This window comes from Toxorhynchites rutilus, chromosome 1 (genome assembly GCF_029784135.1).
Source record: "Toxorhynchites rutilus septentrionalis strain SRP chromosome 1, ASM2978413v1, whole genome shotgun sequence".
NCBI lineage: Eukaryota > Metazoa > Arthropoda > Insecta > Diptera > Culicidae > Toxorhynchites > Toxorhynchites rutilus.
Genome location: NC_073744.1, coordinates 145184444 through 145202640, shown reverse-complemented (window position 1 = coordinate 145202640; position 18197 = coordinate 145184444). Strand labels below are relative to the sequence as shown.

The 18197-nt window shown below is 38.2% G+C and overlaps 1 protein-coding gene across 1 annotated transcript in view; it reads left to right on the top strand.

The window, feature by feature from the left end:
- The window catches only part of LOC129762628 (uncharacterized), a 190159-nt gene extending 180362 nt beyond the window's left edge, over positions 1-9797 (top strand). The window contains exon 14 of the mRNA XM_055761083.1: positions 7-9797. Within this exon, the coding sequence (XP_055617058.1) occupies positions 7-70 (64 nt within the window). The 3' untranslated portion in view covers positions 71-9797. The remainder of the gene's footprint in view (positions 1-6) is intronic.
- The last annotated feature ends 8400 nt before the right edge of the window (positions 9798-18197 follow it).

Genomic DNA, 18197 nt, shown 5'->3' with positions numbered 1-18197 from the left:
TTTCAGAGACGAGTCAGCCGCCGACGACGCTCCCTATGTGAAGACGTACTCCACTCTGGGTTATCTGTAAGTTGGGAGGAGATATGGTTGGGAATGAAACTGGATTTGTATTGAGTAATCTGAAAAAGCGGGACGGATAGAATTGGTGATTTTCCGGAAGGGTAGGGAGACAGTTCCGAATCTAGTTTCTGGCGAGGGATAGAGGTTAAGTTGAACAAGTAGGACAGAGGATGGAAAGTTAAATTTCGACTAGAATTACGAGTCAAGCCCTAGGACTAATTTTATGATGAAATTTGCTTAAGCTAAGCGGGTAATGACAATTCGCAAAAAAGGTTATAAAATATGATCGAACGCTTGGAAGGGACCCGGAGAAATATGAGACCGTTTTCCACAGGATTATCATTTTGATGCATCGAAGAGCCCCAAATGAAAACAATGAAGAATGCATCGTGTTATTTTGAGTTCTGTCTTTTGGCACTTAAGTTCTCCGGGTCTCTTCCCGAGGTTGAAGTTGATGAACGCCGATCAAGAGGGAGAGTTTCACATACTGTGTTTTTGGATACCATATGAGTAAGATCAAATGGGTAATGATAATTCAAAATGTATCAGTTACTGTGAAGTGCTTCGTGAGTAACGAGTTTTGACGCAGCAAATATGCTACGAATAAGCAAACAAACAACTTGAGCTTCTGCCTCTGGAGGACGAGGACACGGCTCGGTTAATTTTCTCTTGATATAAATTCTAAAACTTTTATCTGAACAAATGACGAGTACATATATGACTATTCGGTAGTGGATACAGTGGCTAGCTAATGGAAAATTTTAGATGTTAGTCGTAAGTGTAATAACCATAATTATCTGCCCTCGGAGGCAACCTTATCCCTTATCGTTTAGTGCATCGACAACTTGGAGGAAAACAGCGTATCGATTTGGTGAGACGCGTCTTTGGATTACCAAATACTATTTGGAGAAGCAGAAACAGAAAATAAAAATATAAAGCATACGATACATTTATTGGTAGGGCATTAAAACACAATTTTGATGGGAGAGAACGAATATTATATTGAAAGAACATTATTATTGAATGTATCACTGTATTGAATTAATCATGTGGACAGGTGTAAAATGTGTGGCTAAGTGCTGCTAAACATTATATCTGTACTAGAATAAAAGTGAGTTTAATCCATTAAATCTAAACAAATCTAAGGCAGGCTAAATTGCTAATCACTAACACATGTACTAACTGAATAATCGGATAAGAATCGTATAACGTTATAAGTATTATCATGAAAACAAAAACAACTGTGAAACTCTCCGGGATAAGTATGCATTATATTACAAGTTTAGGAATGGAAACAAAATGGGAAGAGCTAGCAATTTTGTCATTGCCCAGCTAAGGCTCAATAATGGAATCGGACCAGGTTCCGAAGCTGAGATGAAAGTAGAGCGGGAATGTTAATGAGTTATGGCAGCAACAAGGTTGAGATTGATGCAATATTATTACTACATCAATAACATCTGAATCAAACCTGACAGAATTTCGCGATGGAGACACTTTCACGTGCGGGTCGCTTGATTTCAGCTGCTCGTAAAAAAAAAGATTGATATTTTGCATGTATGGTTGTTTTGAAACTGCATCTTTGGCCCGAAATCGAGCGAGACAATATAAATACACTTATCCCCCTATTTACACGGTACTTGTTTTACACGTTTTCCCATTTACACGGTTTATACATAAACAAATTTCGAATAACTTATAGAAATGTATATATTGCTGAATATTCGCTTATACACATTTCATTGAAAACATTGTATCTCCCATTGATTTGGCATCACTGATGGCGATAACGGGGGACTTCCCGTATTGTTGTATTTACATTTACGGATTTCAAAGTAGTGCATGTGGAAGCAAACGAAAAACAGTTCGTATTTTAGACCACGAGTTCGAATTTTTGTATTAGAACTGGTAAGTTATCAATTTGATAGCTTTTTTTGAGTCTTTATGTGTAATTTGTATCACTTTTTGAAGCTTAATAATACCTCGACAAAAATAGAAATGAAAAGGAAAGTAATATCTTTGGAAACAAAAATTAAAATATTGGATCGTTTACGTGATAGAGAAAGAGTAACAAATAAGGCTTTAAGGATTTATGAAACGCATCTAAATCAGTCTTCGTCGACTATTTCGATTGGAAAGAAGGTATCGTTTTCTGCAAGCCATGGGTGGTTTGAACGATTTAAAATGAGACATTCTTTACATAACATTAACTTTACATAACAGACGTAGCACGACATTATCCCGCTCAATTCGCTAAACTAATTGCCGCTGACTCTTACACTTCTGATCAGGTCTTTAATGCTGATGAGTCCGGGTTATTCTGTAAAAAAATGCCTGAAAGAACATATTTAGCCAAAGCTCACAAATCAGTCAGTGGACATAAAGTAGCAAAAAGTCGTATAAAAATTCTTTTCTGTTGCAATGCTTCAGGCGGCTATATGATGAAACCATTGGTTATAAACAAAACTTACAATCCGCATTCATTTAATGGAGTAGATATAAAAAATCTTCCTGTTTATTGGATGGTTAATAAGAAAGCGTGGGTCACAGCCGTGCCCTTCAAGGAATGGTTTAATTTTTTTTGTCCCAGATGTCAAGAGATATTTAAGTAGAAAAGGGCTGCCTCCAAACGCACTTCTATTGCTTGACAATGCACCTGGTCATCATCTAGATTTACAACACGAACATGTGAAAGTTTACGAAAAACTACATCTTCCTTATTACAGCCCTTAGACCAAGGGATAATTTCGACATTTAAAGCGCTTTACATCAAGCAAACATTTAAGTACATTTTAGAACAAATGGAGAATGACGAATCACTGACTCTTATGAGTGCTTGGAAGAAATTTACAATCATAGATTGGTTTAAACATGATAGGTGTAATACTTTATCAACACGGATGAGATCGTAAATAACTCAAGAAAAACGAAGCTGAAGATCGGAACATTGTTCTGCGAATTGTTTTAAAAGGAATCGATCGTTTTCGCTACTTTCACCACTTGCAGTCAATAATAACTCTGGAAAACCAATAGTAACTTTTGTTTCGTTTAAAGTTGATGTCTCAGAGCGAAAAATGGTACATTGGTCGTTTTGACTGGCCGCGTTTGAACCTTGCACAAAATACGTTGCATGGTAAGAATTTGAAAATCACTACTGAACAATAATCCAAATACCTGCATTTCGTGCTAAAGGTAGTGTATTATTGTTAAAATTCTTTGGATTGCGCTAAAAGCGATAAAACGCCCGAAAGAAACAAAAACTCTAAATAACCGATGTGCAATTTTGCGTTGCTTTGTTACTTCGGACATTTATAGCGTAACTTTTGAAAAGGTCTTGTGTAACAAATGTAAACAAATCGAATTAATGGATGCACACTATTAGTTTGAAATCATGGACTGTTTCACAAACCCAATCTTTCAAGTATCTATCCTTTTCACCTTTTAATCACCGATACAAAAAATGTGCAATGTACAGATTCGGATTTTAAGCATTCGACTGTTACTTCGGACGCCACTTTCCTCCGACACTAGAAATCTCGCGTAACTTTTGAAAATGTCCTATGTAACATTTGCGTTAACTCGGGAAAAACGAAGCTGAAGATCAGAGCATTGTTCCGCGTTTTTGTAATACAGCCAATGATTGAAAACTAATAGTGTGTATCCATTAACTCGATTTGTTGTGTCCAAGATACGACCGCATTGTTGACGTAGACCTACGCTGTTATTTTATATAAGTCGGTTGTTAATAACTTCGGATATTATTTTATAATGCTGTGAAATTTTAGAAATAACTGTTTAGTAGAATGGTTTGATCGCCCTGAAATGGTTTTTTTTAATTGTAGAATCAGTTGACGACAATTGATTGATGGTTCATTCTTACCCTCGCAGATCAATACAGCAATACAATTGGCAATTCCAGGCTGACAATTGACATACACTCGGCTACAGTCGATTATATACTTTTTGCACCATCACCATTATTCCACATTTCATAACTGGCAAGCCAAATCACATACAAATTTCCAGAACGACATTTACTTTCTTGATGACTAAATAAATGAAATAAACTTTTTCTGCTAATCTCAACAACCTCGAACATAGTAGCATTGCTTTATTATGATCAAGATTAGCGAAACTCAATCATAGTTGAAAGTAGTTTTGCGACTGGCACGCGAACCCAAATAACTTATAACATTCCAGCATGACATTCAAGATGCTTGGTATTTCCCAAATATTTTTGGCGCACTACCTTAATGCCTGCTTCGCCATACCGTCAGTTCAATTCATTGAATGCAATGTCAAAGGCGCCAACGAAGCCTTTGTGATGACGGAAAACAAACAATGTTAACTGCCTCATTTGCCTCAGCAGAGATTCATTACTAATACCCTAACGCAAATATTTCCCTCCCGCACTATGTTTACGTACGGGTTATGAAACACGCACGTACCCACATGAATATCCATATTTCGATGGCTTAAAGCAACTAAATATACACACACTTATCTCCGTTAAGTACTCTTTTCAACAGAAGCCCTATCTGTTAATATTGCCGGTCTAGATTAGCTTAGCTGCCATCATTAGTGGAGAGAGTTTTGCTACCGCCATGCGAAACCAAATCACAGATTCCAGAACATTTATTTTCTTGGTGAGCCGACGATAGCCCAGCTTGATGATTCCCCACACAATTGTGTAGCTCAGAACCTTAATGTAATGGCATCAGTTTGATGCAATGATTGCAATGCCAGATACATCAGCGAATGAATAACTTGGTCGCGCCCACAGCTCAACCCGAAACGAAGGCATGTGATGACGCAAAACAAGCAAGCGATGTTCATCGCTTTGAAAACAGGACGAGATTGAACGTTTGCCTCAGCGAGAACCACTTTATACTCTAGCCAAATATTCCCCTTCGTTCTTCTTCGTTTCCTTTGTTCACGGAGACTTTAAATCTTACGATTTCCCTTTTGTTACTTGTCGATAAGTTGCTCGTGATTGACAGCTCTGTTCGGGAACGCACACAAATCAGCAGAACAAATGTATGGGAAAATGGAAACGCTTATAGTTTTCATGAATTTTAACCATTTACACACCAGGGGATTGTGATGTATAGAATATCAAACAAATCTTAGGGAATTTCAGATTCGTTTGGTATGTTAATCGCCAAAATCCGTTCGCGGCAAAAATAGTTATTAACGTTAACTTTATTTCATAAGAACGTGACCTGTTTTCTGATTTGGCATCCTTAGTGACGTAGTTCTACGTCAAAAACAAGCAATGGAAGACTAATAGCAGTACAAACGCGTTTATTATGCCCCTCAGTTCGAACTCCACTCTCAATTTTTCTAGGTTAAAAAATATATGAAAGTGTCAAGAAGTTTATGACGTATGGGGAAAACAATTAAAACAGAATCTCAATTAGTTTTGGAGTTTTGGAAAGAATGATCCAGTACCCAGATCCAGTGATGGACTGTGAATGTACACGGGAGCATTTTTAGTTCCATAATCGAATGGTCAGGGACTTGAACTCCCTGCCATACGAACTGTACGTCTATTAAGACTAGGAGCGAATCAAACCAATTCTTGATATTCTGTTCCGAAGTGGGACGTATTCCAGCATTTTGTTTCGGTTAAAACAAATGGTATTCAGAAGATCTTGTCTAGATGTCGGGTGACGGTAAGTTTCCAACCACTGTCTATAATCGGTATATCAGCATTAGGCCAGGCGTTGCTATGGTTGAATATTTTGGATTCAGATCTGGGTGCATTTTGAGAATGGATCAAACAATATTTTGGCATCTAGCCATTTCACAAAACCCGATGGTTTTGAAGAAACTTTTTTGCAAGTTCTATTTGTGTTTGGCACGAGTCTTAATCTGGATAAGATCTATTCTCCAGGAGAAGAAGCACCAACAGAAAGACACGATTACGATGAGCTCCCTAATGGCGATGTATCAGGTGACATTGCAACAAACCTGAAATACGCGCGGAAGGTAATTTGACCCGCTCTGCAGGAGATGAAGAGGAGTTGATTGGCCAGCTGATGAATAAAAAGGCGAGCAACTTTTGCTCAATGCTTGTCAAATTTGTCAATGCCCGAGCGGGTAACTGTCCTGGGTATCAACCAGAATTTTGGCGAAACTATTAGGCTCCAAGCAAAGTTTTCGTTGTAAATGTAACTTAATAGCTACTACTTTTCCCAACTTTCTGGCAGAGATAGAATATCGTGATGGTGAAAGTCTTGATTATTTGAGGCTATCCACTTTTTGATGTCTTCTTGTGAGCGGAACCGTTGAATAGTCAGACCAAGTGCTATCGATCAGATCAAGTAAGAATCGGACGGCGAACCATATATGGGGGGTTCAGTGGGTGCGGTATGACTTTTCATTTAAGTGTTTCCAAGAAGGTGGTAACGGGTGGGGCATCGTGAGGCCATTGTCAGGCTGTAGAATAACTTTTGCATGTATAATAACGTATAATAACGCGTCTGTTTTTGGCAGCACTCGACTTAATCGCACACCCAACCTAGCGTTGGCAAAAAATATCATTCTTGGCAGAAAATATGCCTTTCATTGTACAATAGCGTCACACTGATCTTGAAGTTGGTTTGTTCGATTTAGGGTGTTTTCACGCAACTAGTAAATTGCATTTCTCATTGCTTGAGTTTACTGTCATCATATTGATCCATTCATAATTTAGACTTTCTTTAAAATATTGCCTTTTCTTTGGGTATTTGAAAAGTATTCACCTCAACACACTCAACACAGAGAAACTTTATTTCTGCTATGCGCGAAGGACACAATAAACAAACTGCAGCGCGCCAAGCGGTTGCCATACAAATCATGAGGACAAACCAACATTATTGAATTGGACAACTCATGATCAGAATTGAGGTCATCGAAATGCATTGGTTTATCCAAGTAAATCTAATACAAATGGTGTGCAACCATGATGTTTACAATATTTATAAGTGTTATAATCTAGAAAAGGTCTAAATACGTGCCAAAAAATCTTTGGTGATTGATTAAAAGTTAGCTCAAATGAGGGGCGCATTGACAACAATAGAAGGTGGATTTTATAATCCTTTAAAACATGTTAAACCGTAAAAAACATACTATAAAACTACAGTAAATCATGAAAAAGACACTTTTATTCATATTTTTTGAAACATTCAAATACCTGAATTAAGACAGGTGCGCTGAACAAGAGCATTAACAAAATGGGCAAACCATGATCATATTTTCGACTGCACAAACCAAAATCATTTACCTTACCTCTTTGCCGTCTGAACGGAGTGGTGTGATAACCACTTCATTCGACTGACAAAATGTCCAAGAGTTCTATGATTGTTGATTATTGACCTGAAAACTTGTTTCAATAGCTTAAAAATTGTTTCGAAAACAGGCTACGGAAATCACACAAATCTGTATATAAACTAATTCCCGCTCAGAAATCCAGAGTCATCACTTCTCGTTTGGTGATCATCGGAGCAACATCGTTGTCGGCGAGCGTCGAGCAGAAATTAATTGTCTTTCTCAAGACAAGTGAAGAAGGTGTAATGGAGTAGTTTCCTTTCCACATGGGCCCTACTTAAGGCTAGCAACAGTTCAAAGTCTCTATAAACCAAACAAGGAAGGAAGGAAGGAAAGAAACAGGTTTCAAAACCAATGAACCTGGGACATCGACATTGCACAATAGATGCAAGATGCGGGTACTTTTGTACTCGCATGCATTTCTGCAAACCGGAATGTGTTTCCCTAACACAGATTCCAAAACTAATGAGCCTGGGGGAATCGGCGTTGCAAAACATGTGCAAGGTGCTAGTACTTTTGTAATGTATGCGGGCTTCAAAAACAGTATGAACACAATGATTTGACTCGGTTATACGGGACTGCATTGGGAAATATCCATCTATGTCTTCAGCTCACTGAACTTCTACGCATACCGTTTGGAAAAATGTTGATAATAATTTGCTGCGATAACGTCCATAAAGTCGATTGAACAATATGCGTTCAACTTACATGTCAAAATCAAAACTGAGTGCCTGAAGTTTATCAAATATCAGCAAATTCGCGGTTCGTGAAGTACGTACACTTGAGAGATGCAAACTTCAGAGGGAAATGCAAAATATTTTGATCGTTTAGCAATTCTTCCGTTCACATATTTTGGAAGTCCACGATATATGAATCAAATGAACAAGACATCATGCCATACGTCAGATTTGGATCGAAGAACGTAATCTCGCAAAATGCATGAATTGACCTAAATTGGGGTTTGTTGGCAATTGAATTCGGAAATTGTTTCTTTCAATTGGTGGTTTAATCAAAACACTCAAAATATTATCAAGCCAATGGTAGTCTTACGTCAATCTTGCGGTTATGTCTTAGGTATTACCCACCCATAGCTTTTTAACCAAACGATCATCCGACATCATTACAATGTGTCCGGCCAACCGCAATCTGTTGACTTGCAATGAGTCTTCAATCTGTACACCACCGTGGATAGTCCGCAGCACCTAGCGTTCGAAAACTCCATGTGCGTTGTGGTCATTTCGGCCAATTCGAGCCTATAGAAGACCATCGGTCTAATACATGTTTGTACGATGTCAACTTTGTACAGCGGCGCACCAGATTAGATCTCAGCCTCTCTGGATCTTGGTGTTGTGGTTGTTCTTGTCGTCGGTGGTCACCATATATATATATATATATATATATATATATATATATATATATATATATATATATATATATATATATATATATATATATATATATATATATATATATATATATCACTTTACCTTAATCCTCTACACGATTCGAAGGGACTCGGGAATATACCCAAATCGAGCAGGTATTGTATCATCAACGGAAATGTAATGTGTGGACATTTTTTGCAAAATCTGTCGGATTAGAAAAGTTTGACCCGTGATAAGGTTCCATGAAGCCCACCTTGTGCTGACCCACAAATATCCTGGTTAGTGGTGATAAACGTCGAATAATGATTTGGAATTGTTTTTTTCTTCTATGCGACGTTGATAAACATAATTCCACAATAGTTGCAAGATTCGTGCTTATAGATCTTCTAGTAAATGGGGTAGACGACTTTCTCGACCTACCCCACTTCCATTCGGAATAACCCAGTATATTGCTCTAGCAAGTTCTTCTCTACCGTGTTTGCAGAGCTTACCCGACGGTCTGTCCTTGCTGGTGACTTTGTTGTTCTTTAGTCTAACAATATCCCGCTGGGTCTCGGAGTGATTGAGAGCTGCTGCTGGCGCATTTACGTCAGTTCCATTTACGCTTTTACTTGTTACTTCACCATTCAAGTAGTCATCAAAGTGTTGCTTTCACTTGTCAATCTTCTCGGTTTCGTACATGATCAGGTTTCTCTCCACATCATGACATATGTCGGTTTACGGAAAACAGCCTCTGCGGGATAGGTTAATCAATCTGATATCGGAATAAATGGAGAGCTTCCGTGTATCATTGACACGTGACAGCTCTCCTATGTCTACATGATCATGGTCTTCCAGTTGGCACGTCTTCGTCTCAGAGTCGTAGGCGTGTTGTTTCGTCCCCACCTATACTTGGCCATGTTCTCTCACCAGTGGGTATAAACACAGGGTTCCCAGTGGGTATAAACACTGTTTCCTCAAATCCTTCGTTTCATACATTTGAACATCAATATATTAGAACAATAAAATTTCTCAAGAAGCAAAGGACGGCAATACATGCAAATATCCACAGTTTTAGTTGAATACGAGTTTTTTTGACATGAGACGATCCCAGCGAAAAGTAACAATAAACAAAAGATTACCGGAGCATTACAATGGAAATATTTAGTGACTCAAACCCGTTGCTACCATTACTACATGCAGATTACTGGGAATTCTTCGACGGAGGATAACTTCGGCAGTTGTCAGTCTGCCCTTCGGCAAACCACCACTTCAAGGGTTTTGGAAATCATGAAATAAAGCCAAGGCAAAGGAAAGGCAAAGAAAAGCAGCGATGCGAAGTGCTGATTTTACTCGAGCAGAACTACGAAGAACAAAAATAAACAAACATTGGAAACAAAATATTCATGTAAATGGTTGTTGTTTTAGCTATACAACTTTAAAATGAAGCTATTCTCTCTATTCAAAACAATGTATTGGAAACTTACACAAATTATACTCTATAATCGGATTCAAACCAGCTATTTGGGAGATGTAAACAGACCATTGTCAAATCAAAGCTGAGTAGATTTTCGTTCGCAGAGAAAACCAAAATCTAGCAGCAACATTATCAGATATGAAACAAACAGATGCCACCGGTTACAAATAGGGAATTCGATTCATTTAAACCATTTTACAGACTAAACAGCCTCTTAGAAGAAAAAAAAAACCCTTAGGAATCAGCGATATGAAAAAATAACCATAACCAATCAAACATTATCTTTTCGACGGGTATAAACAAGTAAGGAAACAATTGAAAATTGCGACACGACATCCCTTTTTGATTCTTTCGCTTAATCACAGGTTTTCTACTTTGAATAGAAGTACAGATCGCGATAATGTTAGAAGGTAGGCTCATAACTGAAGCAGCTGACTATTTTGATTAGTAGCGTAAATAGGATTTATCCTCCCTCTACCAATAAGTAAATCTTTTTCCATCTCCAAAATATCCACCCTTGTCCAAATGATGTGAAAACGTTGAACTAACGCTTCGCTGCGCCCAGGATATTCATCCGATGGCAACAGCAAACACCGGTTGTAAATGTTATCGAATCGTGCATTTTTATTCCTCGTTTCGTCATGCGTATCATCCATACTTCACATCGAAAAAAAAAACATTGTAACACATTAGCAAAATCGTCGCTCATCCTATTAGTGAGATAAAACATGAAATAACAACAAACCAGGAGATTCGCTATGAAGCATTAGAGAAAAAAAAGTATATATATATATTGAAGATAGAACAAATATCAAAACAAAATAAATGATACAACGCGAAAGTTTATTGAATTTTATCGCTAATGGCAAACTAGTTTAGTAAGTTAAACAACCCAAATATAAGTAGAAACCAAACCAAAAAAATCGTCGGTGATATTCGAACACTTGATTTGTGAACATATAGCGCTTGGAACGGAAAACAAACATAAGCTGAAGCGGTCAACCTAAACTAGTTGAACACGACCAATTGAGACAATAGACAGAGAGAAACGAAAACAAAATGGCAGTTGTTTTTCGTGTCGCTGTATTGGTGAATAAAAGTAATCGCGGTACAGCGAACAGTTGGTTTTGGTTCACAGTTCCACTGGAGACTGGCCGAGAACTTCAGCAAGGTCCGTTTGATCCCTAGTTTAAACAATAACAACACCGCATTGAAATTGACCACCTGAAATACCCGAACAACAACCACAAACAATCCCGCGACAAGGCATAAAACCAAACAACCGTTGTAGAAAGAATCGAAAAAAGTACAATATAAAATAGAATTGAACAGTAAGGCAGAAAATAAAGTATGGAAAATGTTAAAAAATTGTTTGTTTTGCATCTCAGATTACCTCAGCTTAAGAAGAAAGCCTCTGGAGTATTATTGCAGACCTGATTTAACCCACCGTTTGAACGAGGAGTTATTATGATTGCCTTCGGTTTACTTACTGATGTGGGAGGCACGGTGCTGCTTTGCTGCTTACTTACAACTGACTGAAATGTGGTAATGGGCAAGAAGAGATTCGGAAAGCTAATTAGCACAGGTGAGGGTGTCTGGTAATATCAGTTGAGTTTGCGCTTTGCTGCATGGCAGCCAACACCTACAACTTGACACTCTAGATAGTATTGTTCTGAAATGCACCTATGAATCGCGCTGTAATCATTTTATATGTATGTATTAATTACAGAAATGGGTTTTCAAATATTAGGTGTACCGGTAAGTTTCTTCGGTTTTACAACAGATGGCGTAACTTGGCGTAACATTCGTTGGAAAGCTAATGTCATTGCGCGTCTTTTTCAGTATATGTCAACAACATAGTTTTTTGCCACTTTGAACATGTTGAATCTCGTACCAACGAGAGTGTTTTTGTGTTTGTGTTGTTTGAGTGTTGAGTGTTTGAAGAAAAAGCTGCGGAAAGTCGTCACATTTTGGTGGAAATTTATGGTGACCATGCTCCAACTGAGCGAACGTGTCAGGCTTGGTTTGCACGGTTTAAAAGTGGCAATTTTGACTTGGAAGACGATGAACGTTCCGGACCGCCAAAAAGTTTGGAGATGAAGAATTGGAGGCTTTACTCGATCAAGATCCGTCACAAACGCAACAAGAACTTGCAGATATACTTGGAGTAGCTCAACAAACCATATCTGATCGTTCAAAAATAATGGGAGTGGTCCGAAATGTAGGACATTGGGTGCTGTATGAATTGAAGCCACGAGACGTCGAACGCCGTTTTTTCACGTGCGAACAACTGCTCCAACGGCATAAAAGAAAGGGTTTTTTGCATCGAATCGTTACTGGCGATGAAAAGTGGGTCCATTACGACAATCCAAAACGTCGGAAACGTATGGATACCTGGGCCACGCATCAACATCGACGGCTGCGCAGAATATTCACGGCCAGAATGTTATGCTGTCTATTCGGTGGGACAAGCTGATTATTGTTTACTATGAGTTGCTAAAACCGAATGAAATCATTACGGGGGAACTCTACCGACGACAATTGATGCGCATGAGCTGTGCACTGAAGGAAACACGGCCACAATGCAAGCAAAGACACGATGAAGTTATTTTGCAACGCGACAATGCTCGGCCGCATGTCGCGAAACCGGTCAAAACATACTTGGAAACGCTGAAATGGGAGGTCCTATCCCACCCGCCGTTTTTCCAGACATTGCTCCGTCCGATTACTACCCTTTTTCGATCGATGCAACATGGCCTGGTTGACCAGCACTTCTCCAATTTTAATGATGTCAAAAATTGGATCGATTCGTGGTTAGCCGACAAACCGACCGATTATTTCCGTAAAGGGATCCGTGAATTGCCAGAAAGATGGAAAAAAGTTGTGACTAGCTATGGGCAATACTTTGAATATTAAATTTGTAACCATTTTTTCAGAATAAAGCATTAACTTTTTGAAAAAAACGAAGAAACTTACCGGTACTCCTATTACGTTTGGAACGAAATAGCTGAGCAGAATGCAACACCGTAAAGCATAAAGCATGCCACATGCGGATGAGAATTACATCATTTTGAAATTACATGATTATCGTTTGGGATTATCCTGGTTAAATATTTTGATGTAAGGTGTGGATGCGGGAAGGAAAAAAAATTTTTTTCGTTTTAAAAATCATTGGAAATCTATAAACCATTGAAGCACTTCGTAAAATAAAACTGCTTGTGAAATTCTATAAGGTTTTCCAAAACATTGAATAAAACGAAACCTTTGATACCTTTTAAAAATTGCTGAAAAACGATTTCAAGGCAAAACAACATGTGTACGACCGAACCAAATGTATGGGAATATAAGAGCACTTATTTAGACGCTATTTTAACAAACTATCTATTGAAACAATATATAATTTCTCATACTGCAATATATTGTTAGAAAGCGTTCAAATAGATTGGTATAACAACTTCGTTGGTAATTTCTTGATGGAACGATTGAAATTGGACGTTTTTCGTGACACGGTCAATATTTAGTTATTTGAGACATATTTGTAGAAGTGCCCCAGAAAGAATGACAAACAAATGAAAAGAGCGTGTTTTTTGGGAAAAAATATCAATAACTTTGAGTGAAGTTGATATATTTACAAGTTCTGCATAGCAAAATATTTGTATTAGTAAGTTCTAAAAGTCTTCCGAAGAGAGTTTGTATGTAGAATTTGAAATGTAAAAGTTAGAGCAAAAAAACAGTTTTTTTCATGGTAACTAACTTAGACAAAAGGCGCTATATCGGTTGTTTATAGAGATAGAAAAAAAAACTTTTTTCTATAAAGATGTCTCAAATAAATGGTACTACAACATTGTCGAACTATGTTTACCTCTATCTATAAAGATAAGAAAGTTAGATTTTCTATTTCATCGACAATTTTGGTCACCTTATTTTTGATAACATAAAAATGAGCGCTCTATCGTATGTAACAACTTTGTCGAAGACAGTTTTTGTCTATAAAGTCTGCTTCATTTAATATTGGAACACAAACAATTGCGTGTAGTTCAGTCATTTATTAACGAATTCATAATTTGTTTTTCATACAAATGTAGCATTTTCTTTACTCTTTCATAAAAAAAAAATTAAAAAATTATTCATTGCTGTTTCGAAGAAATTCTCGTACTTTTCCCGTAATACGGCACATTAGGCGGCGCACACCCTTTTCGTCCACCGTTTTGGCGATTTGATTCCACCAGTTCTTCATTTGAGTCATGTTCCTAACAAGTTTTACCTTTGCCTTAAGCCTCCGCTTCGTGATTGCCCAGTATTTCTCTATCGGCCGGAACTGTGGGCAGTTTGGGGGGTTGAGGTCCTTCGGTATTACGCTGACCCCGTTCGTTGCGTACCATTCCATAACCGTTTTGCTGTAATGGCAGCTTGCGAGGTCCGGCCAAAACATTACTGGACGGTCGTGGGCACGAATAAACGGCAGAATCCGTTTATGTAGGCACTCTTTTTTGTAGACTTCTGATGTCATTGTCTTTTCAGTGAGAAAGACTTTGGTTTTCTGTCCACAATTGCATATCCCCTGTCAAATCATGTACTTGCGGGCGAACTTATCCGCAAACACGAACTTAAATTTTGCAGGTACATCCCCCCGAGCCGTCGCCAAATAAAATTTTTGACCTGGGATTTGCCCAAAGTCCGCCTTCACGTAGGTCTCATCGTCCATCAGAATACATCCGTCGAACTTGGTCAGCACTTGGTCGTACAGCTTTCGAACACGGATTCTGGCCACATTGTTCTGCTTCAGCGTCCGATTTGGCTGTTTGCTGGCTCGGAATGACCTTATTCCTTCCCGGAGACGAATTCGTCGCACCGTACTGTGAGCGGCCTGGAACTTATTGGCCAAATCGCGGTCTGAAAGATTGGGATTCCTCTTGACGGCCTTGATGACTTTCCCACGCAGTTTCCGGTCGGCAGTTCCACTCCGACGCTTCGAATGCGGCTTCCGAGCCGTCGTCAATGTTTCCTTGTACTGCTTGATAACACGCCATACGATATTTCTGGGCATTTTAAGCTGTTTAGCTAGCTTAGATGCCGACAACAATGGATTTTCTTCGTGCATGCGCGACAGTGCAAGCTCTGCACTGAGCTTGCTTTGTGCATATTCTGAGAATGCTTTCTAAAGCAAACACCTTTGCTCGTCCGTTCAGCACGGTAGCAAACTTGAAACATAGGGTTTGCCACAACGAAGGTAGCATTTATTCCTCTGCTTCTTTTTTCTTTCCTCCCTTCTTGGTTGGCGTTGTTTCTTTTTCTTCAGTATGTGCTTCACAATTGACCAGTATTCGTCAATTGGATTTAGTTTCGGAATATTGGCCATTTTAATCTTCATTTTCGCTAAACTTATGTTTTGTGGAATTTCAGTAGTGGCAGATGTCCCAAGTTTGAGCAGAATATGCGATCCACCTCATGCTGCTTCGGAAAAGACAGTAGTCTCTGCCGTAGGCACTCCTGAATTTGCTGGTCCAAATTGCTTTCCAGACAAGGAACATGCGGCCCGCTTCTTCGCTTTTATGACATAGGATTGCGAAACGTTTGCCTTTTTCGCCGCTTTCCTCGATGACAGCTACAGTATATAGGAGAAGACGGGGTACCGTCCCCCTAAGAAAACCAATTTTCATTTAAACGTGTAGAGGCGAATGAACTGCAAAGTTTAAAGCCTCTTAAAAACAAAGAAAAAAAGAAATTTAAACGTCCTTCAGGATTTCCACTATTTGTTGTACTACATATCATTGAGTCTCTAATAATCTACTATTAAAAAATGTGTAACTTTTGATTGTATAACTTTTTTTTGCGTTTTTTCATTAATTTTTGAAATGACAATAAATTGATTTTTGTTTCGCTGGCGACCACCCGCGGGGTAAAAACGAACCATGACGGGATAAGACGGAGCGATGCTATTTTCAAACAGTTTAGTCTAGTAAAAATAACGGGAACATTGTTGTCTAGGGTACTAAATGTTTAGGGTTGTTCATAAACTACACATAACCTTCTGAAAAGGCTATCGATATTACACATTCAAAGTTTTGCAAATATTCGTGAAAACTTTATCAAATTATCGGAATCTATAAGGTCGATTATTCGACGACTTCCTTATGTACCTTCGGGGCATTTGTGTGTAGAGAGACGACTAGAAAGATGGTATTTTATTTGATATGAAAATCATTCAATATCACGACGTATGGCGCTTTTACCCCGTCGAAAGCGGACCGTCTTCCCCCCAGAGCACCTTTTGCAATATTTCGCACTTTTCACGCATTTTATATTACATTTTACATACCTTTCAACGCAGAAAGAACCGGAATAATCTACTGAAGGATTGGGACACTGACAATTTGCTGGAAAATCCTTATTTTTGTTGCCTTGGAAATTAGATCGCATGCAACCGCAATGGACGAAAACTTTGTTTTGCTTACAATTTTGATATTTCGTGCGCTCAAGTCTTCTTCTTCTTATATGGCACTAACGTTCCTAGAGGAACTCCGCCGTCTCAACGTAGTATTACTTGCGTCATTTTCATTAGTACTTAGTTGAGATTTCTATGCCAAATAACACGCCTTGAATGCATTCTGAGTGGCAAGCTCTAGAATACGCCTGACCACAGTGCAAGTCAGAGGAAATTTCTTTGAAGAAAAATTTCCCCGACCAGAACGGGAATCGAACCCGAATCCCCGGCATGTTAGGTTTGACGCTAACCACTCGGCCACGGGAGCACAAGTGTTGCCAAGTATGTCAAAACGACAAAAATAGGCAAATCATGCTTCTTGCGTAACAATTGGATTCCAAAAAACTGAGGATTTCTTATTAAACTAGAAGTGGTCTGTCTTACCCCGCCGGGCGGTCTTACCCCGTCTTCCCCTACTTCTACTTGGATTTGCTGTTGAGTTTGTTAATAAAAAAATGTGAACTTTGGAAAAACAGAAAAAATAGTTTTTTTATTTCTTTCCGGCAATGTTGTCCGCTACACCTACACACACGAAGATAAAAATCTGCACGTAAAATATTTTAATAACTGATAGTAGTAGCTTCAATGTGATATACATCCCATTGATATGCGTTGAAGCATGTCAGAAATCACTTAAAATTTCCGACTTCGCACTCTGTTTCTCTATTTTTTTTGTCGAGTGTATATAAACAAAAACGGATCGCCAATTGTAATGTGTAATGTGTAAGAAATGTGTAAGCGCAAAGCTCTTGGAATGAATCGTCCGATTTGAGATACCTTCATTTTATTATACTTTCGCTACCACTGGTGCTTCTATACTTTTCATGAATAAGATTTTCAATATTTTGGAACGAAATTTCAATAGACATAGTTGACATCTTAGTATTTACCCAACCTTAATGATAATTTTCTTTATACTATAACATGTATTCCATGTAACGGAGGAACATATCATTTTCAAGAGATTGGAAATTCTTGAACGAGAATTTGTATGAAAATGAATTGATATTATTATGACGAGTTTTGGTAGAAAGGAAACTTATGGTAGAAGGAAATAGTAAAGGTTCGATTGGAAGATCAATCAATAAAATGCTCTGGACCCATGAATGTTCGCTTGGTATGAAAATGTGAATGTTTGAAGTAATAAAAACGATAAAAACTTCATTGTGGGCGGGATGAAGTTTGCCGAGTCAGCTAGTTTTGTATAAATGAACGAATTATATTTATACAAAAAAATACCATATTTTCATCAGACTTCAGGATCACGAGATACGATTTTTTAAAAGAAAGATCAATTTTGAATACGATTTTTACAAAAATCGATCGTAATTTAAATAGGTCGTGTGATAAGGAAAATTGTGATTTTGGGTAATTGCCATCATATGTACCAAGTTTTGGAGTGAAGTTGCTCTACAGCGAAACCATCTATTCCTATCGATTGTTATTGTATGTGTGTCGTGATTGTGGTTTTGTCCTCAAAGCTACGCTAAATAATACGTCATAA